Source organism: Wolffia australiana, chromosome 18 (genome assembly GCF_029677425.1).
Source record: "Wolffia australiana isolate 7733 chromosome 18, ASM2967742v1".
NCBI classification, from domain to species: Eukaryota; Viridiplantae; Streptophyta; class Magnoliopsida; order Alismatales; family Araceae; genus Wolffia; species Wolffia australiana.
Genome location: NC_135852.1, coordinates 8,082,552 through 8,110,504, shown reverse-complemented (window position 1 = coordinate 8,110,504; position 27,953 = coordinate 8,082,552). Strand labels below are relative to the sequence as shown.

Sequence of the window (27,953 nt, the reverse complement as noted above, 5' to 3'; positions counted from 1 at the left end):
TTATCCATAATGCCTATTATGGGACGAGATGGAAGAGGAGTCACAAATTCTTACACACATGAGAATACCTGATCAGTTATAATATTTTACAGAAATTTCACGTGTGAGTATTACACCAAGACATGCAGATGAGTTTTTTTTTAATACCAAAAAAATAACTTAACTTACAAAAAAATATGGGGAGACTCTAGTTGATAGTTAGAATTTTCCTTTTTCTACTTACGTGACATTCCTTCCTTCAAAACCTTGGGTTTGGTCAATACAAGCCTTCTACATCAGGTGCCATAACCATAACTGCCTCTAGACAGCCCTTATCCTTCTTATTTTATTTCATAACTTCTCTAAAGTAGAATTATATATAATTAGGTAATTATTTCATAACTGTTCCTGTTCATAAACTTCTGTGTGTACCTCAACACAAACACAAACACACACAGAACCAAGTATATAGTATGATAAAGTGTATGTGACACTCACCATAGTTATTACAGAATTTTGGTCCTTGATTGAGTATCCAATTCTTTTAGTTCTTTTTTCAGCTGAACATTCGGTTATGAAAGTCAAGCCCATCTTTCTTATACGTATTGAACTTTTACTCCAAAAATAGAAACCTCTGTAAATGGAAAAATATTTTGTGCAAGAGCAAGTTATTTCATAATGTTATCTTTAGACGAAGGAGAGTCATCAAATAAAGAAGATGAGACTTTGGGTGCAACTTGAGGAGCAAGTGAAAGAAATTCATATGATAATAAGTCAATGAATATTCATCTGAATGTTACGAGGTCAATTCAGACACACATGAAGAATAGAAAAGACCAATTGTATTCTTGCAAAACTTTCTAAAATAAACTCATCCTAAAGATAAAGTGCAACTCCAGGAGAAAGTGGTGTAAGGAAGAAGTCAAGAAATAATGTTGATTAGCTTCATTTCATTAAATTTTATAAAAAACTCTTCCTCCTAGAGTCGCATCTCAAAACATTGCTTTAAAATGATGAGGGGAAAAAATATTTAAAAGATTCAAAAGTTTTCTCTCTCCTGAAGCAAAGTTTCTCTCTCTTTCTAACTTTTAGTTTTGGCTCGTAACTTTGTGATCTCATCTCTGACCATGCCCAAACTAATTTTATTGTATTTGTTGAGCAGAAATATATTGGATTTTAATCCAAAAATGTAGCAAAGGATCATTATAGCTCTTGTTCGGGCTGACTGAAGACTTAGAATTTTTTCCATCGTGAATTTTACAGTTTCTGCAGGTATCTCCCTCGATTGAAGAAACCAGTTTTATTGGATTTGTTAGGTAGAAATCTATAGGATTTGACAATAAAAATGTGGCAAACAGATCAGTACAACTCCCATTTGGGCAGATTGAAGATTTAGGTTTTTTTTTTCTCTCACGAAGTTTACCATTTTTGCATGTCTCGCCCTTGTGTGATCTTGGTTCTCACACAAACTAGTTTTATTTGATTCATAGACAAAAATGATATTGAATTTGACTCCAAAATGTCGCAAATGAATCAATAGAGCTCCTATTTGGGCAGATTAAAGATCTAAGGCAAGCATTCTAACATTTTCCTTTTAAAATTTTTTTTAAAACATTTAACTTCATCGTCAAAGTAGTTCATCGCATTCTGCAATCCAATGCAGACCACGACATTGGATGACACCCACTACAGGCTATGCAAGATGTCAAACACATTGGAGGGTTGATCAGCCAGCCAAGCCATGGTTGAAGAGACACATCAGCATCCATTTGACAAGTCTGACACATCAAATGGATGTGTAGCATCAACATCACTAGGGATATGCCTATTGGCCATTGGATGTGCCAATGTGGCCACATCTTATTGCCACTCTCACATGGGTCTAGCGGGCACCACTCTCCAGATATCATTAAATATGAAATAGAGCCAATTGACCAGGCCAAAATGGACCTCATGAGCTGATCAACTCGATAAACCTAGACAAACCAGATGTGACGGTTCTGCTCATACAAGATCCAATTGCTACCCCTATCTTGATCGTGCCACACGTGATCGATCCCCCATCCTAGTAGGGCTAGATCTGATCAATACCTTCATCCCAGTCATTTTGGGCACTTTTCACCCGATTGGTTTAATTGTTGCTGACCAGATTAGTCTGGTCATTAGTAACTTGATTGATCCAAACACTTCACCTCCCTATTCAGAAAATGTAGTTATGTTAGATCGGCTCAATAAGGATATGATCCATTTGGTTGCTCAATGTATGATCAAATTGATAGCTGTGGATGGGATACCTCTGATCGTATGCCCAACCCCCATGGCTTCTGCTGATATCATAGTGATTCACCTGAGTCAGATCTAGGAGACACAATTGCACGATTGTCTAGAAGTCCTCTAGACCTGACTACAAGCGCTTCTTCTTACCTTGCCCTCGTCGTAAAGAGGGGCATGGCTAGAGCTTCCACATCCACCTTGACGGTATCATGGGCTGCCCGTGTAGCTGGCAAAGCGCCGACAATCCTTAACCATCGATTTTACGAGGAGTATGCTTCCCCTACATATGTTGACATGATCCCAATGCGAGACTATACAGAAACTGATGGAATGTGACATCTCAAAAGAGGTCTTAAAAATGGCAGCACCTTTCTAGTTCACCTTGGTGGGACTTTCTATTACCAAGCATCCTCTTATCGCTGACATTATGATAACGTACTTAACCCTAGGGAATTTCATAGGTCTTGTTTTCATTGGTTCCTAAACCACCGTAACGTCTTTATTAGATTGGAAATTGAAGAGGATTTCAGGAAGGCTTGAAGCTGCACTACATGGAAAATTATTGGATTCATCATGCACACATATTGTTGGACAGCTAATACAATGAGTAGCTCTCATGACCAACAGTTTCATTCTGTCCTAGTGTGTGTTGGCTTCCTTGGCCTTCAACCCTGTTTTTTCACACCCAATGCACTTGAGTCATTGGGCAACACCATAAAAATATTTATACGTCTTGACAAAGACGTACATTTGTTCAATCACCCTGGATGTGCACATGCTTGTGTAGAGATTGACCTTTTGGAGCCTTTCCACTGTGTGATCCTAGTTAGGAATGGTGATGAGCTGACCTAGTAGCCCATTGTGTACGAGAACATACCACAATTCTCCTTGGACATACTATCCACTCTTGTTGCCAAAGGAAGATGAAGGCTACCTCGTCGACCATAGTAGACTTTCTTCCCCCCCTTCCGCTATAGTAAGTACATTCTAGAGGCAAGTAACATTACACAATGTCATTTCCCTAATCAGCGTCTGCCTCCTACTATCCAATCACATCCCACACCACCGTCAAAGATGAGCACTCCACCAGCTGCACCCACTTTAGTTTGGCCTCATGTTGCCTCTACCTCTACCCAACCCTCATCAACAGCTCATCAATGGGTGAAGAAGGGCGTTGTGAAGCATCTCAAAACTCTCACTATGGCCAAAAACCGACTACCTCTTGCCTTGTCATCATGCAAGGGCAAAGAGGGTATGCTCCCTAAACTAACATTGAATGGGTTTTCCCTTTTAGATGCATTGGATGGGATTGATATTAAATGATGCATCTCCGAGGAGGGACGACCTAGTTAGGCATAACTCTCCTCGAGACAAACTACTAGTTGCCCCCCTTGAAATCTTCTCGTCCTTCATCACCTCATACCCCACCATCCCTTGCCATTAATCTCTCATTTCCTCCATCCCCACCCCTTGCTATCTCCTCCCAGCATTTACTCATTCCCCTCGACCCTCTATGGCTAACTGTACCATGCATGCTCCCTTAAACCCCCCTCCCTCCTCCCCATTTGACTGTCCTTCCATCCCATCCCCCACACATCCAACCAACCTAACCCCTCTTTTTGGTTTCCACGCTTGATGTCCATCAGTCCCATGTACCATTTTCTATGGAAGAATGTTTGATCGATCGTCAAGCCTCTCTCACTTCTTGTACTAGTGAGGGTACTCACACAGATACTAGTGGGCCCACCTCCACGGCCCATGAGGAGGATGATAATACATATTTGAGGACTCAGATATCAACACAGCCCTTCCTAATGGACACCACTCGGACAATCTCCCTTCACGTCGCATCTACTACTGCGGTCATGGGTGTGTCGTTCGAGTCGATAGTTTTATGATTCCAAGTAATATTTTGAATTATAGAGGGATTGGTAACCCTCACATTCAATCACATCTCCTTTCACTCATCAATAAGCACAAACTAAGAATAGTTGGGCTTATTGAGTCAATGATTACATCACACAGTATATGTTCTATCATGAGGAAACTTGGAATGGATGATGCTCATTGTCACTCCTTGAATAAGCTTTGGATATTATGGACGAAAGATTATTCGTTAGAGTTCCTATCAAAAATACCTTCACAGTACCATATTCCCCGCAGCCTTACACGCTCACAATAGTCCATGTGTCACATTGAGACCTAGTGCGTGAGGCCCTATGAAGGAACTCACATATCATATATAAGATTACCCTTGGCTTGTTGATCTTTCTTGTTATAGCTGGGGATTTCAACTACATATGTGTAGTTAGTGAACATTATGGTGAACGACCCCCTAGGTCAAGTTCAAGGTGTTCGATGACTTCGTAAACCAGACATCACTAATTGAGCCACTTTATATGGGTGAGATTCAGACATGGTACAATGAGTGCCATTAGTTCGTATATATGGGCGAGATTTGGACGTGTAAGATGCTCGTATATATGAGTGGCTTGATCGTTGTTTTACCAAAAACATTGCCCTATTGTAATGATCTATTATCGTTGTGCTTCTACCACAATTTTATTATGATCACTCATCAATCTTCATTCTCAAGGACATGAGGGCTAGAGTTCCTAGACCTCCTTTCTGGTTCCAAGCTATGTGGCTCGAGCATGAAGTTTTTTCACAATTTTGTGTGACACCATTGGCATGGAGAGATTTCTAAATTGCATGTGGAGAACTTCAGTTATCGACTGAGGAATCTCAAAGTCCACTTCAAATGGTGGAATAGACATGTATTCAAGGATGTGCATGTACAAGTTGAAATGCTAAAGACGCAGCTCGCAAAAATTGAGCGCTAACTTCAAAGATCCTGGACCGATGCAGCTTGGGAGCAGACGATTATGATTGGCGAGCAGCTTGATGATGCCACCTGACAATAAGAGATTTATTATCTCCAGAATTTTCTTGTCTAGTGGTTTAGAGAGGGTGATAGAAATACCTGCTTATTTCATGCCTTGATTTGACATAGATCTCAACCTTGCTAAATGACACTACTAGGAACAAATAATCAAGATTGAGAATAGTTGGTGACATTTGGCGTTACCTACTTTCGTTCCCTTCTTGCCTCCCAACCAACAAAGATAACCAAGAATATACTCTCCTCCATACCACACATGGTGATTGACCAAGAAAACATCATACTCACTGCCTTTCCTACGTGTACAGAGATCAAGGAGGTATCTTCTTACTTAGTAGGAACAAGTACCAAGGGCCTGATGGTTTTTCAATTGAGTTATACTTAGCTTGGTGTGATATCATAGGCACAAACTTAGTGCAGTATGTCAAGGAAATCTTCATACACAAAGTCTTTCCTGGAAGCTTTTTCATTGTGCTTATCCCACAATTAGATAATAGTTTCTTTTAGAGACTTTTGACCCATTAGTCTTTGTAATGTATGCTACACGGTGATATCTAAAATCATTACAAACTGACTTGTCACCTTTCTTAATAGACTAATCTCTCCTAAGTTGTGTGGTTGTCAAGGGCCGACATATCCATAACAATATCATGCTAGTTCAAGAGTTAGCACAATCAGTCGACGTTCATATTCTAGGTTCAAACATCATCATCAAACTCGATATGGAGAAGGTGTTTGATAAAGTCAAATGGAGTTTCCTTACTAGAGTGTTGTGATGCTTTGGTTTCACTAATGCATTCTTCGATCTCGTTGATGCTTGTATTAGAGAGAACCATTTCTCTGTCTGTTGGTGGATGGAAACTCCACTCATTTCTTTAGTACCACGTGTGATCTAAACCAGGGGGACCCTATCAGACCCACCCTTTTCATATAGATGGAAGAAGTCTTAATCTGATCACTCACACGAGCGATTGCCCGATGTCTCATCCAACCATTATTTTTAAAAAGGGGTTGCACGATCATCTCGCATTCTCTATTTGCAGATGATGCAATCATTTTCCTTAAATGGATTTAAACTTTATGTTAGGACCATCTACAACCATATAATGCTTAGAGATTATCCAGAATTACACTCGATACTCATGTAGATACCTATCTTTTGACAATCTTGGATGTCCCATCTTTCTTAGTCACACATGGCGTGTAATTGGGATATTTACGCTCGCTCCATGCCTATAAAGTCTTCTAAACATTCAAGCTTACATATATAAAACCCCACAAGGTGGCATCTAGGGCAAAACTGGATTCCTCTACGAGCACAACCTTTTGGTTGGTCATACCCAGCATCTTGTCTTTGATAATAAAAATTTTCTTACCTATGATTGGTTTATATTTGATCTCTAAATGATCTTTCAAGATTACTATTAAATTATATCTAAAATCTGATTAACATCGCATGATAAAATATGACCATGTTCGTATGCAATTACCAGTTATCATAGGTGGGGGCACACTAGTCTTGTAATTATCAATCTCTAGCAGGGCTCGTCCCATATTTAATAAACCTACAAGTCATATTGATATGTTAGAGGAGTTATATTTCTAGAAAAAACTCACTTCGGCATTGAATTTAATAAGTTTGCAAGTTAGCTTTCACCATCAACGTGGAATGATGAATGATAAAATAAGACCCAAGAGTCCCTAAATGACACTATGTAGGGCACCAGTTGTGATTATTGGGTTTCTCTGTGGTCATTGGCTATATTTCTTGTCTTTTAAACCTCTTCAATTAATGAGTTTTAGTTTTGGTCAACCTCGTGATCTCAATTGACTTTCTCGATCAACTATGAAGGCTGAGATAAAGTATTGAGTTGGTAATTTCATGTAATGATTTATCGCAATTTCATGTATTTGTGTGAATATTTTCATTTAAAACGCCATAAATGCATTTTCGTTAAATATTAAAATGATTTATTGTAGGACCCGATTATCACATGTCATAGAAATTGGGAAGTGTAACTTGATGATCAAGCATCACATGTCTTTTTAGACACAATGGTAGTCATCCAATGCAAGAGTGCATTGCATAGTTTGTATGCACAAAGGTAGTCTTCATATTAATCTTTTATATGCATAAACATGGGTGAACTAATTTCAAACCGTTGAATGAAGATTGAATTTGCTTAATCCACTTTGAACACTCGTCAAAATACATACTTAGGTATTTTACCAAAATGCACTAAGCCTTAATCTTCACATAACATTTGGATACCTTATTTAAATTAATATTTTCATTTTTTATTCTAAATGATATCCTACAAATCTTGAATAATAAATGACTAAAGTATAGCCAAGATAATACAAATTCAAATTTTGATACGAAAGTTTAAGTTTCATCACCAAACATTTCATGATTCTAAACCTTTTACTTCATGAAAGGTATTTATAAAAAGTTATATATTTTCCCAAAAGTAAAACCCCAAATATAATATATATTAAATCTTAAATTTTGAATTTAAAAGATAAAATACGCCTTTCGAATTTTATAATTATTTTTAATAAAATAATTTATTTTAAACTCAAGAGTAAGAAAAATATTTAATTCAAAAATTATAGAATATTTTAAATTTTAAATTTTAAAAATATTTAAAATTTAAATTTTTAACAGCTAAGATATTTTTTCTAATCATATTCATATAGATTTTTTGTGAAATCAGTGGCATTATTTTGATATAATTATTTTCTCCTCTTGATATAGAATAATTAAGATCCATATTGGTCAGAGATTTGTAAAAGCCTCATCAAATAATAGAGAAGATGCTCTATCAGATCTAGGCAAGATATGTGACATCTACTGACAATATTTTGATCCAGATCTAACTTATGGGAAAAAATTGGTAATTATTATATTAAAATATCAGTGTTATAATTTGAGTTAAAATTTGAAAATGAAAATTCTTTGACCTCTATAATATGGTTAGCTAATGAATAAACCCTTGGGAAGCTAATGTAAAAGGCTTACTAGACCCCAAATAGGGCATCCCTACATCATAACATTCATTTCCATGGGTGATAAATGTCGCCCCTTGGTCAGTTACCCATTAAAAAAGCTTTTTCTACTACCCTTTCTGTATGGATTGTTGGGTTTGTTTATGATCAAAATTCAATAATAAATGAAAATCACATTATAAATTTGAAATAATTTATGGTTATAACACCTTATCTCATTTTCTACCTTTTGATTCATCAAACGAGTTATCCCCTGATGTGCAAGCAATATACCTCTATACATACCAAGGGTGTTCCTCGACTCATTGGATCTCCTTGTCTTTTTCTAGATCCAAGAGGATCTTTGCACCATTGAATTCAGACTAGGGGAGAGAGCTAAGGGTGAATGGAGAAACTTGCTCGGATTTTTTCTCAATTAGGACTTAATGTCCCTTTATACTTAACCAAAAATTTGATACAAATCTTTATAAACCCTCTGAGAGATAATGGGTTTCTGACCCTTTGGGCCAATGTAACAGTACGTTTAACACATTAAATTAAATTAATCTTGGATCCATTTAACTCAATTAATTGGTTGTGTCACAAACACAGGAGGCAATAAATAGTGCTGTATTTTATAAGGTACAAAAGAGTTTTTGAAATATCATATGGAGCCCATTTGTTATCAGTTACCATCACATGAAAATCCTAGAATATTAGGGAATACTCCATTGTTTTAACCTAATCAATCATCCTAGTCTGAGTTAATGTATTAAAAAATTATCAGAAAAAATGTTATTTTTGATATTTTCTCTACCTTCAAGAAAATATTGGTAATTAACGAATGAATTCCCTCATCTTCCGTGATTCATTCTCCTCTCATACTAAGGGTAGATGATCCCATCTTAATGCATTAACCTTCATGGACTTGTTACATCTGACCTAAGCCTGTTTGGAATCCCATGATTAGAGACTCGTTGTTGATATATTTTTTAAAGATTAACTCACAACCTCTTAGACACCTAAACTATTTTCACAGTAAAATTCCACGTCCATTATCTTATTGATAAATATAGAGATAAGGATTTGAATCACATATTATTACCCAACTAGATAACTAAAAAAGAGATGCTTGGATATTTCATCAAAACATATTCACCGTTGAAGTGACTCAACATATATGGTTAAAGATTTGGGCAGATGCTGGAAGTCATAGAAGGATAATTTCATGTTTTAAAAATGATTTATAGATCCTATTGATAGGCTTCATGTAACTTTAAAAAAATCATTTAATGAGTACTCTCCAGCTAAAAATCATTTAATGAGTACTCTCCAGCTAAAAATCATTTTCCAAACTAGAATCTGATTTTGAGAAAATGTTCCACGTAGAATTATTATTTTAGAGTGCACAGCCGTTTAAACCAACAGAAGAATCCAATCAATCTCATGAGAATTTTTATCGGTTATTGTGTCATTAAGATACTTCCGTAGTACTCCACATATCAGATTTAAAAAATACTTCACGATCCCTTGAACTGGAATAAGACCTCAAAAATTGAAATGACTAAGTCACGGAATGTGTATAGTCAAGAAAAAATATTTTAAGTGATGTATAATTATTGAAACACATTAATCTTCGAAATCTAATGCCAAATGTGTGTTGAATTTATCATACCCCCCCCCAACTGGTATTCCATTAAAGTAACATTGGTATGTATGGAACTATGGGTACGTGCAAAATTATATACATGCTCTCTACTCATAGACAATTGTTCTGGCCAACATCAAAGAGATTTGGAACAATTCATGTCATACAAACATCAAAATTTTAATTTCAACATCTTTTGTAAATAAATACTTACACCTGTCCCAAACAATGTTTGATTCATTTCCTTGAGTATTTTTTTTTCACCAATTGAACTGATAATAGAGGGGACACTTTTGGTGAAAAAAAAGACATTGTGTATACCATTTTCAGAGTAATGTGAACAAAGTCCACATGAACAAAGTGAATTACTCCAAAAAACCATTTTAGATTTTCAATCATAATTTTTATCAAAAACGAGTTTCTAATTTCTGAGATGTTATAGATTCAACGATAAGATTTCCTCCCTCTGACTGGGAAAGAATTGTTATTTTCATCCTACCAATCAGAATAATATCTAAAGAGTATTTGCATAGTTTCATACGCATTGCCCATTTTATTAATGAACAATTAATACAAAATCTGAATATGCCGAAATAACTCAATAAATTGTGCCACCAGTTCTGTGCCACCACAATAAATTGTGTTGACCAAGAGAAGAGGGGGCCCAGAAGAGAGAGAGAGAGAGAGAGAGAGAGAGAGAGAGAGAACAGATAGAGAGAGAGGGAGAGAGGGAGAAATAGAGAGATAGGGAGAAAGAGAGAGGGAAAGAGAGATAGAGAAGGAGAAATAGAACAATAGAGAGAACGATAGAGAAAGAGAGAGATAGAGCAAGGGAGAAAGAGAGAGGTAGAGCGAGAGAGACAGAGAAATTGAGGGAGAAATGAAAAAAATAAAGAAAGAGAGAGCGATTAGAGAGAGAGAGAGATAGAACAAGGGAGTAAGAGAGAGGCAGAGCGAGAGAGAGACAGAGAGATAGAGAGAGAAATAGAGAGATAAAGAAAGAGAGAGAGATTAGAGAAAGAGATAGAACGTGGAGAAAGAGAGAGGTAGAGAGAGACAGAGAGATAGAGAGAGAAATAGAGAGATAAAGAAAGAGAGAGAGATTAGAGAAAGAGATAGAACGTGGAGAAAGAGAGAGGTAGAGAGAGACAGAGAGATAGAGGGAGAAATAGAGAGATAAAGAAAGAGAGAGCGATTGGAGAAAGAGAAAGAGATAGAACAGGGAGAAAGAGAGAGGTAGAGCGAGAGATAGACAGAGACAGAGAGAGAAGTAGAGAGATAGAGAAAGAGAAAGAGATAGAACAGGGAGAAAGAGAGAGGTAGAGCGAGAGATAGACAGAGACAGAGAGAGAAGTAGAGAGATAGAGAAAGAGAAAGAGATAGAACAGGGAGAAAGAGAGAGGTAGAGCGAGAGATAGAGAGAGAAGTAGAGAGATAGAGAAAGAGAAAGAGAGATAGAGCAAGGGAGAAAGAGAGAAGTAAAGCGAGAGAGAGACGGAGATAGAGAAAGAAAGAGAGAGATAGAGCAACAGTGGGAGATCGGAGGAGAGGGAGAAAGAGAGATATAGAAAAGAGAGAGAGAGAGAGAGAGAGAGAGAGAGAGAGAAAGATAGAGAGAGAGAGAGGAGGGCCAGGGCAGCTATGGTCTCTGCCGCCCTCCTACTTCCAAGTTTTCTCTCTTCTCCTGATCATGGCAGAACCCTGTCGTGTATAATCCCCTCCTCTTCTTCTTCTTTTTCTTTGTCTTCTTCTTCCTCCTTTCAACCAAAGTTGAAAGCCAAGAAGAGATTTTCCATGTCCTTCTCCTGCAATAGCACCAAAAGCAATGAAGTGGATCGAGTTTCAAGATCGCCCGGCATCATTCCAGAATCAGAATCCGAACTTCAGGATATGGATTGCATTGGCACTGGTCTTGGCGCAGAGTGTCTGGCAACCGATGTGGGTTCTGAAGATGATGGGTTCTTGACATCGACAAAGAAGAAAAAAACCGAAATTGATGAAAATAATAGCAACCCGGAAGATCTTGCAAGTGGAATTTTGGAGTGGGTAGTTCTTGTTTCCCCGTTCTTCTTCTGGGGAACGGCTATGGTCGCCATGAAGGAAGTGATTCCCAAGGCCGGCCCTTTCTTTGTTTCTGCGTTTAGATTGCTTCCTGCGGGGTTATTGCTTATTGGGTACGCGAGAATTACAGGGAGGAAGCAGCCCTCTGGAAGCCTCGCTTGGCTTTCTATTGTTCTCTTTGGGATTGTGGATGCCGCTTGCTTTCAGGCATTTTTTTTAACCCATTATCTGATTTTTAATTTTGTTTTTTTTTTTGTTTTTGTTTTTGTATTTGTATTTGATGGAGATTTCTTGTTCTCTTTATATGGAATGGCAGGGTTTTCTCACGGAGGGTTTGCAGAAGACCTCGGCCGGTTTGGGTAGCGTATGTCAGAATTCTCTATTCTTTGATTGAGTTTATCATACTGACCAATAACTTACTGATCATGGGAATTTTATTGCTTAACTTTGGTTTTAGTTAAATAATTCCGTTTATTGAAGTTCAGCTTTCTTACTGTGTTCCTATAAGTTAGGGTGTTATGGATCAATTGAAATTTATGATTTTCTTTCTTGGAAGAATATGTTCAATGGGCTGTGAAAGCTAGCTTCGCATGTGATGGTCTGTGGAAAATATAGGCTACCATCTTCGCCATGATAGGATATTGTATTGGCATTGCACAACGTTATAATAGGATACAAATTGGATCATTAGATTTACCGATGTGATATTAATATTTTACTCCATTGCTGCTTCTGCCGGTAATTGATATGATCATGGATCTTATGCTAGGTTATTTTGTTATTTGGCTGACTAGGGCAGTTTTTTCATTTCTCTTTCTTTTCTTAGCCCCTTTAATTAGAGAACTCTCTCTTTAGGGGTGCTGCGAGGAAGAAGTATCAAGTTGCATCTCCTGTCTCTGTATCAAAAATAAACATAAATCATAGATCAAATAAGCCCTCTTGGGGGACTGCTTTAGAATAAGAGGGGAAGATTATGGAAATATCATGGAATAAGATTTGATACTTCCCGTGCGACATCCATACCACCGCTGTATCTCCCTAATCGATGTCCATTCCGCCAGGCCTTCACCTTCCTCATCCTGAAACTTCCCATCCTGCGGACCTATCTCTCTCTCTCCCTCGTTCTAGATCTTGGAACCAATTGTAATTTTTGAATTATCTCAAGGAATATTACATCGTGTTCTTTATATGTGTCACGAACCTATCAGTAATCTGGGAATATATGTCAGCATAATGATAGGATAGAAGCTGTTACTTAGAGATTTGGAAATAGAAAGCTTTTAAAAAAGTTTATTTTTCTGGGTCTTCTCCAGTTCCCTGCTTATGACATATTCCATCATAATACCGTCGTTTTACTCTAATTGGCCATCATAACCCCTGAAAGTTTTGATTGAGTGACATTATGAGACTGGTAGGATAGAGGCTATTCCTTAGAGATTTGAAAGTAGAAAGCTTTTTAAATAGTTTATTTTCAGATTTTCCTCGTGAAACAATTTTGCTGTCACTTGAGTGCTGCAGTGTATCACACTGTAGAAGAAGAGGAATCCAGCAAAAACATAGAACGATCAAAATTCTGCCCTCCTAGTTTCCTTTATTTCATTTTGTGGACATTCTTCTTCCATTTTATACTTTTCTTTCTCTTCACTTATTAGTCCCTTCGTTTGCTAGATTTAGGAATAGAGTATTGCTTCCCTATTCTTTCATTTTATACATTTCTTTCTTTTCACTTTACTTTGATGAATGGCAACTGAGAGCCAAATTTCTTTTAAGTTATAAATTGTTAAATTTCACCTTTGTTCTTTTTCTTAATTATCTGAAAGTTTGAACGGACTCCCACCTTTGTTTTTCTCTTGTTTCAGGTCATCATTGATTCTCAACCTTTAACAGTCGCAATACTTGCAGCGCTGTTTTTTGATGAATCAATTGGAGTAGTTGGAGCCGCTGGCCTTGCACTTGGTGTACTTGGGCTCCTCCTCCTTGAGGTCAACCTTCAACGTTTTATCTTAATTAAATGAATCATACTATGAATACTTCTCTCCACAAACAATGCTCTAAACTCTAGTTTGGTAACTCATGGATGGGTATTGCGCTACAAATCCGGAAATTACTTGAAACCCCATAGTTGATTGGTTTATCCTTCTATCAGTATTTGATTGAGGCCCTCAAAATATTTCAAATATTTTTTTAGCTCTTCAAGTGTGTCTGTGAAACTGACTCACGACAATTTAAGATCATTTATTGTACAATTTCCTATTTATGAGTTCAACTCCAGGACATTGATAGGATCCTATTTCACCCTCTGCCCCAAGGGTATCTTCAACTCTTTAGCCCATTAAGGATATTATGATATTTTCGTTGATAGGTTAGTTTTTCACTTTCCGTTTAAATACTGGTAGACTCCGTATTAATTATCCATGTCCCTCGCGGTCATCCATGTCCCGCTTTTAAATTTTAATTGAAAAAAAAAATTATAAATTGATTTTCGGAAAATAATTATGGGATTTTACTCATTCAGGTTCCGGCATTCCAAGAAAATGGCTCGGCGATTTGGGGAAGTGGGGAATGGTGGATGTTCCTTGCAGCCCAAAGCATGGCAGTTGGGACCGTCATGGTCCGGTGGGTGTCCAAGTATTCGGACCCCGTTATGGCTACTGGATGGGTATAAACTTCATTTCATATTTTTCAATTGTAATTTAAAAGCATCTTTTTTAATGGTCTTATTTTTTTATTTCAGCACATGGTCATCGGCGGTCTCCCTCTCTTAGCCGTTTCTGTGCTTAATCATGATCCTGCTCTGACCAGCGGCCTGACAAACCTTTCCTCCACTGATATCGCTGCCCTCGTTTACACCTCGGTTTTCGGGAGTGCCGTCAGCTATGGGGTCTTCTTTTACAATGCTTCCAGAGGTCAGTCCTCAATTATCTATCTCTCCATCTCCCCCCATCTTTCTCCCTCTCTCTCTGTCCTCCTATCTCTTTCTCTCTCCCTAAATCTCTCTGTTTCTTTAGTTTTTATTGTTAAGTTCTTCATTTTAAAAACGAAATTGCTTCAATTGGATTGTCTCCGTTTGCTCTAGCTTGTGACTGTTCTCGAGGCTATCTCTCTCTAATATCCGTCTTTTGTTCTGCCGTTTCTTGTTCTTATCGAATCTATAGATGTTGGATTCCTTGGATTGAATTGTCTTTAGTTGCTCAGGCTTCTAATTGTTTAGAATGCTAACACTATCGCTCTCACCCTTGACGTTGAGATCCCTATCTCTATTATTTTCTTCTGGTGTTTACAGGTCCGTAAAAATCAAGATTGCTATGATTAGCTTGTTTCCTCTTGCTTTAACTTGTGATTGTTCAGAAAGCTATCTTTCTCTCCATCTAATATTTTTTTCTCTTTTTTTTGGGTGTTGTCTCCATTTGTTCTAATCTTGTGGCCTGCTCTCACACCATTAATGCAGGTAGTCTGACGAAGCTTAGCTCTCTCACATTCCTAACCCCAATGTTTGCTTCAGTGTTTGGGTGAGTATAATGGTTTTCTTTCTTTGAAGAATATAGGGATCCCTTGCAATTATTTTGACTTTAAAGAGTGTTCCCACCTCCCTGTTATTGTTCTGCTGAACTCAATGAATGTTTTGCTGCAGTTTCATATACCTCGGCGAAACGTTCTCTTCGCTGCAGCTGCTGGGCGCCCTTGTGACTGTTGTCGGCATCTACTTGGTCAACTACAAGAAGAACGATCAAAAGACTTGAGAATATGAGAGGCGAGTCTTTCTCTCTCTAGATTTTGCCACTTACACTTAAAACTCTACCAGGAAGAAGATTATTAAATACCGAAAATAATGTCATAGTTGTCGAACGAGTGATGCAGAGATCCAGGCTAGCATAGGATGAGGAAACTGCCAGTTAATAATTCACCTGGTTGAATTTATTCCACTTGAACATCTAAGTTATAATACCGGTTTGTAGCTCACTTATTCATATTATAGTCTATTCCCTGCGTAATTAAAACTATTCTGAATGTTGACTTTATCTCCGCTTAAGTCAGTCCAGGTAGATTAATTTTATTGACAAGGTTAATGCCATCAATGTCAAAAACTTTGTTTCTGATGATTTATACGTGCAGATTTTTTTAGAACTATTTTGCTCTAACTGTATCTAATTTCGAAAACTGGAATCGTCACATCAAAGGCTATGAAAGAATAAGATATAGACATTAATTAAGAGAAAAATTAATACTAAAGTTTTAAAATGTTACATTTCTTTTGTTTTCAAAAAAAAAATTACATTTCTAATGCAACCTTTCTTTGAGCTAAAGGAAAGGTTTTCTCTTTCTATCGAATCAGAATAGAATGAGAATATAATGATCCAACTATCTAATAGGATATGTAGTGGGAATCTCAAAAGATTATGTAGCGGGAACTCCTAACCCTCAATTGAATTATACCCCCAAAATTAAGTTTTTCTTTAGTTATTCAATGAATAATATCATCAGATGCATTTTTCATCTTCTAAAGTTATGGTCAATTGTTTCCTGCAAAATCTTGCATGTTTTTATTTGCTCCCTGTTTCTTGAGGATTTTACATGGTTTTTTAATAAGTATTTTACATAGAGTTATCGATATTGAAATGTTAGACTAGTTAAAAATGTGTACAATGCGATTAGGCTGGTGTGACCTGAGTGATAGGTAATGTCTGGTTTCCCAATAAGGTTGATTTTAAGATCTAAAATTTCATTCATATGCAGATTAGAAGTCATCACGAAGGCGAAACAATGGAGCACTACCATTCTGATGGGTTATAATTTAGATGTATAGATTTTTTATTTAAATGGTGTAATATAATGATTTGTGAATTTCAATATTTTATTGGAGGTATGTCACCATAATTTACATGTGAAGCAAAACCATGTACCTTATTTTGCTTGTGAATAAATTTCCTCCCCTCTGACTCTTATATCGGACAACTGTGTGAAGTTTTCCTAAATTTGTGATTGTTCATAAAATTTAATTTCAAGTGGGTTAGTTAATTTTCCCTCTTTTTCAACGAATCACCTGATACGAGGCATTTATATTAAATTGAGTTTGATAGGTCCTGCCAGAACTCTTACCAGATCATGATCATCATTCAACAAAAATATTGACATTTGGATACAAGCCCATTTATTAAGTTTCATGTTAAAAAATATTACAATTCATCCAATTTGAATCAAGTCTGTGGTAAGAAGATTAGGCGTCCTATTTTAAAATTATGAAAATAAATGCGTTCACACATTATTTCACAGTTTATGATTACATTTCATATGTATTCAATGTGTATATATGTATGTATGAAGAGGAGTTGAGGGATAATGGAATGGAGTGAACGAAGTGGTAAATTAATGGATGAAATGTTTGATAAAGACATGTAGTTCGATAATCTTAATTTAATGGGATTGAGGAAGTTCAAAGTTGCAAACACAAAATCTCACCAAAAACCCTAATCTGCTTCCAGGATCAGGATATCTTCCCCTGCATGATAATCTCCTTCTCTTCTCAATATTTCTCTGTCATCATCTATTCCCCTCTATCTCACTCATAAAAAATACCAGAATAAACCTCTGAATATGTATTAGTTAACTTTGTAATACCCAATAAGTATTTCTGATTTAAACCCAAAAATAAAATCGGTAATTTGATCTGAGGATTAAGAATCTACATAGCTCTCATCAGATGATCAACGATCTTTGCATATTCTTCATCAGGGTAAAATATTGGCTGAATGCATGATTTTCTCTTATCCAATGTTCCCCCCAAAAAAACTTAGTAATTTATCCCTTCAAAATTTTCTACCAGTAACTAAATTTGAGAAATTTTCTCCTAGGATGAAGTCAGCTCCTTACAGTTCTGTAAGGAAGTTTTCTAAAATTATTAAATTGTAGATTTTAATGCAAATTTATTTTTGACAAAATACCGAAAGCATGGATGAAATCAGTATCTTACAGTTCTGTAAGGAAAAAGTCTAAAATTATTAAATTGTAGAATTTAATGCAAATTTATTTTTGACAAAGTATCAAAAAGCGTGGACGAAATCCATACGTTACAGTTATGTAAGGGAGTTATCTAAAATTATTCCATTGTAAATTTTAGTGCAATTTTATTTTACAAAATATCAAATAAAGTGGACTAAATCAGTGCCTTACAGTTCTGTAAGGAAGTTATCTAAAATTATTAAATTTAAAATTTTAATGCAAATTTATTTTTGATAAAATATCAAGAAAACGTGGACGAAATCTACCTTACAGTTCTGTAAGGAAGTTTTCTAAAATTAGTAAATTGCAAATTCCAGTGAAATTTTATTTTTCACAAAATATCAAAAAGCGTGGACGAAATCAGTACCTTATCTGTACGGGAGTTTTCTAAAATTATTTAATTATAATCTGAATTCAATTTTATTTTTGACGAAAATAAAATCAAAAAGCGTGGACGGCAGGATTCGAACCTGCGCGGTTACAGGATTCTACCTTACAGTTCTGTAAGCAAGTTTTCTAAAATTAGTAAATTGCACATTCCAGTGAAATTTTATTTTTCACAAAATATCAAAAAGCGTGAACGAAATCAGCACCTTATCTCTAAGGGAGTTTTCTAAAATTATTTAATTATAATCTGAATTCAATTTTATTTTTGACGAAAATAAAATCAAAAAGCGTGGACGGCAGGATTCGAACCTGCGCGGGCAGAGCCCACATGATTTCTAGTCATGCCCGATAACCACTCCGGCACGTCCACGTTGTCGAAGAAGGTGAACAAAAAAATTATATTAACTATTAACAAAAATTTCGCTCTTAACTAACCGATGTTGGCTTCAAAATCACATATCAATTGAGTTTTAGAAAATATGCTTATATACTTGCACCATATTAAACTATAATAATTTTAATACATCATTACACTCGATTATTTCTCTATATCACATTACCTAACATTTTTTTCTGGACTTGATTTATGACTTGACGTTGATCAGAATCAAGTTTATTATGAACAAAAGTCTGAAATTATGAGCCAGGACCGATGCGCATTTAGATCAAGTTAGATCTTTAATTCAGTGACAAATAATTAAGTTTTTATTTTTTTATAATGCTGCAATATCCACAAGCTTTAGCCACACTACAAAATTGATTAGAATTTTGTAAACAAAGTCATGAATCAATATTAAATCAATTTTCTTATTATTTAATGTCCACATGATGACTAGAAGATGTGTTGCTCTGTAAGTAGAATTTGTATCCTATGGCTTTTTTTCTATGCGATAAGTTGGCATCCAATGATAAGAATAATATGTGACTTTTGAGTTGTATTTGAGTTCATATAAGAGTTTATTTCTGGGTTACTCGATGGTATTAATTTGGCTCAGATTTTTCTTACACATGCTGAGATATTAGTGCATTGAGAGGTCACCCATTCTAAATTGCACACTTCATTCTGCTATTTAGAAATTACTGATTAGATGCTATTTGGGCATGGTATAACCAAATGGTATTCCATTCTAGGATCTCATTCTCTCTCTCATATATCATACACTCTCTCTAAGATCTCACTCTCTTTCTCCCTCTGAGATCTCGTTCTCTCTCTAGGATCTCACTTTCTCTCTCCCACTAAGACCTCACCCTCTCTAGGATATCACTGTCTCTCTAGGATCTCACTCTCTCTCTAGGATCTCACTCTCTCTCTAGGATCTCACTCTCTCTCAAGGATCTCACTCTAGCTCCAGGATCTCTCGCTAGGATCTCACTCTCGCTAGGATCTCTCTCTCTCTAGGATCTCACTCTCTGTAGGATATCACTGTCTCTCTAGGATCTCACTCCCACACTCTCTACCTCGGATCTCACTCTCTCTAGGATCTCTCTCTCTGGGATCTCACTCTCTCTAGGATATCACTGTCTCTGTAAGATATCACTGTCTCTCTAGGATCTCACTCCCACACTCTATCTGGGATCTCACTCTCTCTCTCCCTCTTAGATCTCACTGTCTCTCTAGGATCCCACTCTCTCTGGGATCTCACTCCCACACTCTCTCTCTCTGGGATCTCACTCTCTCTCTCCCTCTAAGATCTCACTGTCTCCCTAGGATCTCACTCTCTCTCTCCCTCTAAAATCTCACTCTCGCTCTAGGATCTCATTTTCTCTCTCTTCCTCAAAATTTTACTCTCTCTCTCTCCCTCTAAGATCTTATTCTCTTTCAGTCTAGCATCTCACTCTCTCTCTCCCTCTAGGATATCACTCCCTCTCTTTCTCCCTCTAGGATCTAACTCTCTTTCTCTCTCCTCTCTTCTTCGTTAGCCTTTGGCATTAATGATCATGAGTGGGCAATGATGAATCCTCATCGTCGTCATCATTGTCATCATCATCATCATTATTGTCATTACTCCAAACACAAACATCGATTGTGATGACAATGATAATAATTGGGAGGACAATGGCGATGACGGACGACCATGACAAAATCGTCATCATCTGCCAATCTTGGTTTGATATCAATGATGACAATGCCGAGTGGATGACAATAACGATAACACATTCATCATTGGCACTTTCACTCATCCAAGAAACCCATGGATGGCAATCCCAAAATGACGAGATGATGACGATGACGATGACGATAATGACAAAATAGTCGTCATCTGCCAACCTTACTTTCCACCCTCTCTACTTTCTATGTCTCTCTTTTTTTCTTTTTTTTCTTTTTTTCTTTTTTTCTTTTTTTCTTTTTTTCTTTTTTTCTTTTTTTCTTTTTTTCTTCTTTTCTTCTTTTCTTCTTTTCTTCTTTTCTTCTTTTCTTCTTTTCTTCTTTTCTTCTTTTCTTCTTTTCTTCTTTTCTTCTTTTCTTCTTTTCTTTTTTCTTTTTTTTCTTTTTTTCTTTTTTTCTTTTTTTCTTTTTTTCTTTTTTTCTTTTTTTCTTTTTTTCTTTTTTTATTTTTTTCTTTTTTTCTTTTTTTCTTTTTTTTTTTTTTTTTTTCTTTTTTTTTTTTTTTTTTTTTTTCTTTTTTTTTTTCTTTTTCTTTTTCTTTTTTTTTTTTTTTTTCTTTTTCTTTTTCTTTTTCTTTTTTTTCTTCTTTTTCTTTCTTTTTCTTTTTTCTTTTTTTCTTTATTTTCTTTCTTTTTCTTTTTTCTTTTTTTCTTTTTTTCTTTTTTTCTTTTTTTCTTTTTTTCTTTTTTTCTTTTTTTCTTTTTTTCTTTTTTTCTTTTTTTCTTTTTTTCTTTTTTTCTTTTTTTCTTTTTTTCTTTTTTTCTTTTTTTCTTTTTTTCTTTTTTTCTTTTTTTTTTTTTTTTTTTTTTTTTTTTTTTTTTTTTTTTTTTTTTTTTTTTTTTTTTTTTTTTTTTTTTTTTTTTTTTTTTTTTTTTTTTTTTTTTTTTTTTTTTTTTTTTTTCTTTTTTTCTTTTTTTCTTTTTTTCTTTTTTTCTTTTTTTCTTTTTTTCTTTTTTTCTTTTTTTTCTTTCTTTTTCTTTTTTCTTTTTTTCTTTTTTTCTTTTTTTTCTTTCTTTTTCTTTTTTCTTTTTTTCTTTTTTTCTTTTTTTTCTTTCTTTTTCTTTTTTCTTTTTTTCTTTTTTTTTTGTTTTTTTTTATTTTTTTATTTTTTTATTTTTTAATTTTTTCTTTTTTTTTTTTTTTTATTTTTTTCTTTTTTTCTTTTTTCTTTTTTTCTTTTTTTCTTTTTCTCTTTTTCTCTTTTTCTTTTGTTCTTTTTTCTTTTTTTCTTTTTTAATTTTTATTTTTTTCTCTTTTTATTTTTTATTTTTTTCTCTTTTTTATTTTTTTATTTTTTTCTCTTTTTTATTTTTTTATTTTTTTCTCTTTTTTATTTTTTTATTTTTCTCTTTTTATTTTTTATTTTTTTCTCTTTTTATTTTTTATTTTTTTTCTTTTTTTTTCCTTTTTTTCTATGTCTCTCTGTTTCTATCTACACATCTCTCTTTCAGTCTCTCCCCCTCACCATCAACCAAAAAAATTACCATCATCTGGTTATCAATCATCACAACATTGACGTTTACCGTAACATCGACACAACTTAAGAACTAACCCAGAACTTAAGAACTAACCCAAACAATAATCACATACAGCCACAAATCTATCTGCTCCTTGACACTTGAACCACGGAAAGAACTGAATAATCAATTTTTCAAGCTCAATAATCCTATTGAGTACGACCAACCAACTTACCTTTTACAATTATTTCTTCGCCAAGATAGTAACTCCACAGGCCGCTGGAGCGTGCTTACCCTCGACAAACACCAGATTACCTCTGACAAAGGTCGCCTTGACCTTCCCCCATAACTTCATGCCCATGTAAGCTGAAATATTCTGTATAAGAACAGAGAATGAGATAGTTTAGAAAGCCAATTTCAACCCTTTATATTATTAAATCAGAAAAAGGAATCTAGGATAAAAACTCCAGTAAGCGTCATTTTCTCATAGCAATGAGAGATAAGAGCTGACAACGAAATAATTGTAAGCTGTAAAAGGTTTTACTCTTTGAAAAACTCTTCTTTTATCAAGAAAGTTTAAAATAAGAAAAAAAAATTCTGAGTGAGAAAAGATGCAGCAGATGGCATACTTACAGGGTGTTTGTGGTATGAGGGATAATCTTCATTGAGCGCAAACTCCTCGTCTGGATCCCAGACAACAATATTGGCATGATTTCCGCCAGAGATAGCCCCCTGAAGTCAATTTTATTGATATATCCAGAATTCATGAATTTTCTTTCCTCAAGATGGGTCGATCAAAATTTAGCATTAATTAAAATAAAATTTAGATGTTGAGAGCACAAAATAAATAGAGAAATAAAGATCCTGGAAGATAGAAAGATAAACAGGTCAATAGTAAGAATTGCGAAGAAATTTATGAAAAGAAAGAAGGATAGCAGCATGAGAACTTAGTTTTAGGATATCATCATGGATAGCACCTTGAATTCTAGCCCCGCAAGTCTCGCCGGTCTCTCACTCCACCATGTGGATAACTGATTTAGAGTAATTCCAAAGCTTTTTCCATGCGACCAGGTCACTGGAAGTACAAACTACATAAAGTAATGTTTGAGGCCTATTAGCTAATAATAATCTTAAAATAAAAATAAACTGTAATATAGGGGTATTCTCTATAAAATAACAAGTCATAGATTTCAACAGTTAAAAGAACGTAAACTTGAAGATTTCTCAATGATTTGTATATGATTCATGAGCGGGAAATCTATGTTTATTTTCTTGGTTTTTTAAACCTGCAGCGATGAAATTCCTCCCCATGCCCGGAGAAAATCGCCTTGATCAAACAGCTTGAGCTCTGGAGAACTAGGCGAATGATCAGAACTAAGCATATCAATATGCCCTTCCTAAACGGCAGAAAGCAAAAGGAAATTAGATATTTGGGTGAAAAAAAGGGAAAAAGAAAAAAAAAATGTCAAAAACTGATACCTTCAAAGCCTGCCAGAGCTTTTTCCTATTCTCATCATCTCGAATGGGAGGAGCACACTTGAAGCATGTATCTCCTTTGTTTATTTTTTCGGCGGAAAATGCCAAGTAGTGAGGGCAAGTTTCAACACTCAAGCTTGCTCCACTTTCCTTTGCTTCCTGAAATTTTGTTTTTACATCAAATTTCTCACTGGGACCATATGTTGGTAGTTAAGAAAGAGGAGACAATGATACATCAAAAGAGGGGGATCAAATAAAAGAAAAATATGACAGAGTGTTAATGTTCGTCATCCCCATCAATCTTCCTCAACAGGATGACGATGACAAGGATGAAAAGGTCATTATTATCATCCCTCATCTGCAGGCAGGATGATGATGAGAGTTTTGTCTCATCATCGCCTCTCATCACTCTCCCTCTGTTGATCTCAGATGACAAGAGACCAAGGCCAAACTGTAATCATCTTCATCATTCGCCCGCAACCAGGATGATGATGATGACAAAATCGTCATTGTCACTCAGGATGCAGATTATGACGAGAGTCAATGATGATGGAGGACTTTTTATGACTACGATGATATTCGTCATTGCGAGCAAGCACTACTGTGAAGTAACCTATTTATAGAGTTCCATTCATGAGCCCTAATAAAAATAAAAATAAAAACTAAATCCCCCTGTCATTTAACAGCTTGCTCCCTAAGGACCTAAAAAACTTTAATTACAATACTCCACGAAGATCCGTTCTTGTCATGAAAATACTGTGCTCAAAAGAATAAAGTTAGAAGCCGGTTCAAGTACTTTGATAATATCCAGAGATTTCCCTGAATCTGCAAGATGAACAATATGTAGACTAGCTCCTTCCGCACGCTGGCCAACCTTTGTATCTTTAGCCACTCTGTGCAGCTCTCTGATGGCTGCCTCTTCCCTTATCGTATAAATTTGGCACAGAGTAAATTCCAGGCAATAGAACAGAAACAAAGCACAGGTCTTTCAGAAGTAGACTTTTTTTTAGGAAAGTAAGTAGAAGTGTTAGCGGTAAATGGGCAATGACCTGAAGCTAAACAAAGGCAAACCATTTCAAAGGCTCAAAGCAGAATCAATGAAAAACTACTTATTTATTCACAATCGATGACTTACATTTTTATGATCTAGTGTAACTAAAAAAAATCTACGCAATACCCCTCACATAGTAATTATATTTTACTTATCCCCCAGGGAATCGATCCTGTCAAGGAAGGTAAGGTTGAACAAGTGTTCCATGGACGACGATGATTTATCCACAAACTTATCATTTTCACATCACCTGAGTGTGTCCTGATGACGATGATCCAAGCAAGCAAGTTTAGACACCTACAGTGATTAGCTCTTGCCAATAAAAGTATTTCTTCCTGATAAATTGAGATTATCCCATCACGTAAGAAATATGAAGGATTATGTTAACTAGGACGGTAAAGAGAGGACATATTTTCCTTACATCAATACCAGTTGAGGGTATGTCAGTCCTGGACTCACCATGAAGATGGCCTTGTCATCAGATAAGTAGAGTAGGAGGTAGGGTCTGGTGACATTGCTTCATCTTCATTGCCTTCAGCATCCAGTTGAATCTCAGCATGAACAAGCAATGGTCTCCTGTATTTCGCCAAGACATGCAAACCTTCCTACAAGTAAACTCATACAATTGAATGGAAAAAGGAGTAAGAAGATGTATATATATATATTATTTCATATTCTGCCTCACTGTCCAACATTTTCCTAGATGACATCTCTGCGTTCACCAAAAAAATGGAAAATGAACATAGCTATTCCTATCTTTGACTTCATTAGAGAAGAGAAATGGAACTGAAACTTGCATAGCAACTTGTATCCGAACTGTTAAATGACAAATTAGTTAATTTTTCACATTGTAAATTCCATTACATTTCAATTATTTTCTTGACATGTATAAATACATGACCCATCAGTCCCCATGGAATAAGACGGACGTCTGTTTATTTTCCATTTCTCTCTTCTTTAACTCTCTTCTCTGGTGACTTCTTCCTTCGCCTCTGGGTTCTACACTAACGAACGGCCTACATATATAAGACTTAAACGCCGAAGAATCAAAGAGAGGAACACACCTTGATGTGAGTCACATTTTTCATTGGGAAATCATTAATTCCCGAGGGACACATACGACTGCAACAAAGACAGAAGACACGCTCAGACATTATAACTACATTTTTTGCGCATGAGTTGATAAAAATGAGGAACCAGCAGGTAGATAGTTTTTCCGAGGGAGTTAAACTTTCCAAAATAGAGCTTTACTTAAAGTTAATGTTAGAATAAAAGTTTATTTGATTTCTTTCTGGATTATAAAAAATTTATTCAACAAAAAGAATCACCTTCAGTCCAAGAACGCCAGCATCAAGAAGACTCTCCAAGGAACTACGGGTAAATGCATTTGAAGGCACAAGGCCCCCCTAGAAACCTGTAGTGCACAATTTCGGGAAATCAACAATGACAGTCATAAAGCCATCCTTCAGAGGCTAAATTAGAAATGCAATGTGTTTATCATACAAACATCAACGTGAAGTTTATTCTTTGCAGCTTCAAGCTAATGTGACAAAAAAAACTGTTATCAGTCATTCAAATTGAGTAATAAAAGATATACTCTATCAAGAGATTTGAACCTTTAATCTTAGGTTTTCTTCAGATATGACAGTTGGAAAACTGTTGAGAGGCATGTCAATCAAGGTTGTTACGCCCCCTGCAGAAAATTATAATTTGTATGCCAATTTATTGTAACAAAACGGGAAATAAGATATTTCAGCCGAAGGTATCATCCAAAACGAAACTATATCTGTTGTTTTTTTCTACTTCTTAGACGAATTGAATAAATCGGTACCAGTTTGGAGGTTCCCCACGTAAGCACCTTGTAATATAATGGCACAAAATAAACAGATTTGTATAATGGTACTGAGCTGCCCTAGCACTGACAAAAATAATTCATATTTTCTTGCCTATACCTATAATATTATGATATCAATCCACACTCTTATTATGTGGTGTGGTTGATATATAGATCCGCAATGCAAAGTAAACTGCAATGTCGATTGATAGAAGAGTCGAGAGATTCCTCGCTCAATATCAGAAGAAGAATTAAGGATGACAGAGAGATCAGCTAAAAGAATGAAGTAGAATTCGTGGAGGACTCCTCGTGTCTTCCACTCTGGACGGCAGGCCCGATCCTGCTCCCCAGCCTTGGCCACTCCCGGCAACTGAATTCTTGAAAGATGATTCCCCCCTGGTTCCCCGCTTCCTTTATTTATACCTGAACTCCCATGTGCTTAGTCAACGCTGAGTCAACTCGCACGTGCCCACGTTTTTTCCTTTCATATTGCTTGGAGAAGAAACGTTGTGTATCATATTACCGTACCAAGACGCCATGAAGATAATTCGTATTTATTGGATTTTCAACCAAATTATTCGCCTGTTGAATCTAACCTATCAAATCAAAGATGGTCGATGCATATTAGATTTTTGCAGGTAAAAACTTCATACTTACTAGCAAAGGAATGTTTTTCAGTGCGGAATAAATCCTGAGAGGTTTTAACATGGAATGAAACATGACAGGATCTCCAATACCGACTACTTTTCCCCTTTTAATACCTGTAGCCCTACCCCACAGAAAGGCAGTCAAGAACTTGTGCGTAAACTGGAGGGCAGCCATTGTCATCTTCCTATCTATCTTTATATTGTTATCTCTTCCCTTCCAAAAAACCTTGATGGGGATTTATACCCAAGATCTGTATCATAACATTCTGGACCTAAACATTACGAGATCAATTAACATATATTGCCCAAAGTTAATATGTAAGAAACCGGAATTCCAGGATTCGCTTAATTTCAAGGGGTAATCACTTAAATGAGTAGGTCAAAATCAAATTTTATCTTAAGGCTCATACCGGCAGCAGCAGCTTTTGTTCCCGTTGAGAAACCTTCCCATTCAACTCTTCCAGGTTCATTCAAATGCACGTGCCTACAAGACAAAGCCGTTTATGGTTAACATTCATGAACTATGGGCAAACATTTCTGCTTACGAGTCATTGACTACAGCAGAAATCTTTAAATGTGATTCATTGATGTTTACTTGAAATTCCCTTTAAATTTTCTCCAACGCCACTGGCTCATTCAAATGCAAACAATTCTCTAAGGAAAACACGCATTGAAAAAAGAGGAAATCATTGTAATTATTCTCATCAGTTGAATTTTTTGATATGATCCTATAACCCAAAGGGTATCTTTGGCATTTTAGCCCATTAGGGGCACTTTAGTAATTTGAGGTTTATGATAGATTGCTTCTTCTCAGGTAGCCCTAATTTTAGGAGGGCAGTCAAGACTTAAGGTTACGATCAGCCTCTTGGTTTACTATCTCGATCCTCCTTGTCTCAGTCACATTGCCGTACGGTCCAGTGATCCCCTATCCCAGTGATCGTCCCACCGGATCTTGAGTCGGCTCCCCTCCAATCTGCCCCCCACCCCTACCGTTTGACTCTCTTCTAGTCTATGACGATCCCCCCCCCCCCGTGATCATCGACCCTTCATCGCGTCTTCAGGCGGCTCGTCCCTGGTTGATCCCTGGCCCATCCATTAGATCTCTTCGATCATTCCTGTTTGTACTGTCCGACCCCGGGAAATTC

General features: G+C 36.0%; 1 protein-coding gene, 1 non-coding gene and 1 pseudogene across 3 annotated transcripts in view; 1 reads left to right on the top strand and 2 right to left on the bottom strand.

Annotated features, from left to right (window-relative positions):
* Window positions 1-11,279: 11,279 nt before the first annotated feature.
* LOC144715042 (nodulin MtN21 /EamA-like transporter family protein) lies at window positions 11,280-16,795 on the top strand. Its single transcript, XM_078589890.1, has 8 exons — window positions 11,280-12,059; window positions 12,169-12,216; window positions 13,712-13,834; window positions 14,368-14,511; window positions 14,587-14,758; window positions 15,301-15,361; window positions 15,484-15,603; window positions 16,587-16,795. Exons 1-7 carry the CDS (start codon window positions 11,433-11,435, stop codon window positions 15,590-15,592), a joined length of 1,284 nt encoding a protein of 427 aa, XP_078446016.1. The 5' UTR covers window positions 11,280-11,432; the 3' UTR covers window positions 15,593-15,603; window positions 16,587-16,795.
* A 1,729-nt stretch (window positions 16,796-18,524) lies between these two features.
* On the bottom strand, window positions 18,525-18,606 carry TRNAS-AGA (transfer RNA serine (anticodon AGA)). The gene has a single exon. It is a non-coding gene; the product is annotated as a tRNA-Ser (tRNA).
* A 3,204-nt stretch (window positions 18,607-21,810) lies between these two features.
* LOC144714992 (allantoinase-like) overlaps window positions 21,811-27,953 on the bottom strand; it is a 7,308-nt pseudogene continuing 1,165 nt past the window's right edge. The window contains exons 4-15 of the transcript XR_013584500.1: window positions 27,219-27,292; window positions 25,944-26,020; window positions 25,831-25,867; window positions 25,656-25,741; window positions 25,392-25,472; window positions 24,787-24,932; window positions 24,073-24,199; window positions 23,280-23,435; window positions 23,087-23,197; window positions 22,778-22,888; window positions 22,434-22,532; window positions 21,811-22,176 (exon numbers count right to left, since the gene is read on the bottom strand). The product of XR_013584500.1 is annotated as an allantoinase-like (transcript). The remainder of the gene's footprint in view (window positions 22,177-22,433; window positions 22,533-22,777; window positions 22,889-23,086; window positions 23,198-23,279; window positions 23,436-24,072; window positions 24,200-24,786; window positions 24,933-25,391; window positions 25,473-25,655; window positions 25,742-25,830; window positions 25,868-25,943; window positions 26,021-27,218; window positions 27,293-27,953) is intronic.

Coding starts and splice junctions, on each gene's coding strand:
- LOC144715042 (XM_078589890.1), top strand. CDS start 11,433: ATGGTCTCTGCCGCCCTCCTACTTCCAAGTTTTCTCTCTTCTCCTGAT. Junction 14,512..14,586: donor CCGTTATGGCTACTGGATGG/GTATAAACTTCA, acceptor TTTTTATTTCAG/CACATGGTCATCGGCGGTCT. Junction 15,362..15,483: donor ATGTTTGCTTCAGTGTTTGG/GTGAGTATAATG, acceptor GTTTTGCTGCAG/TTTCATATACCTCGGCGAAA.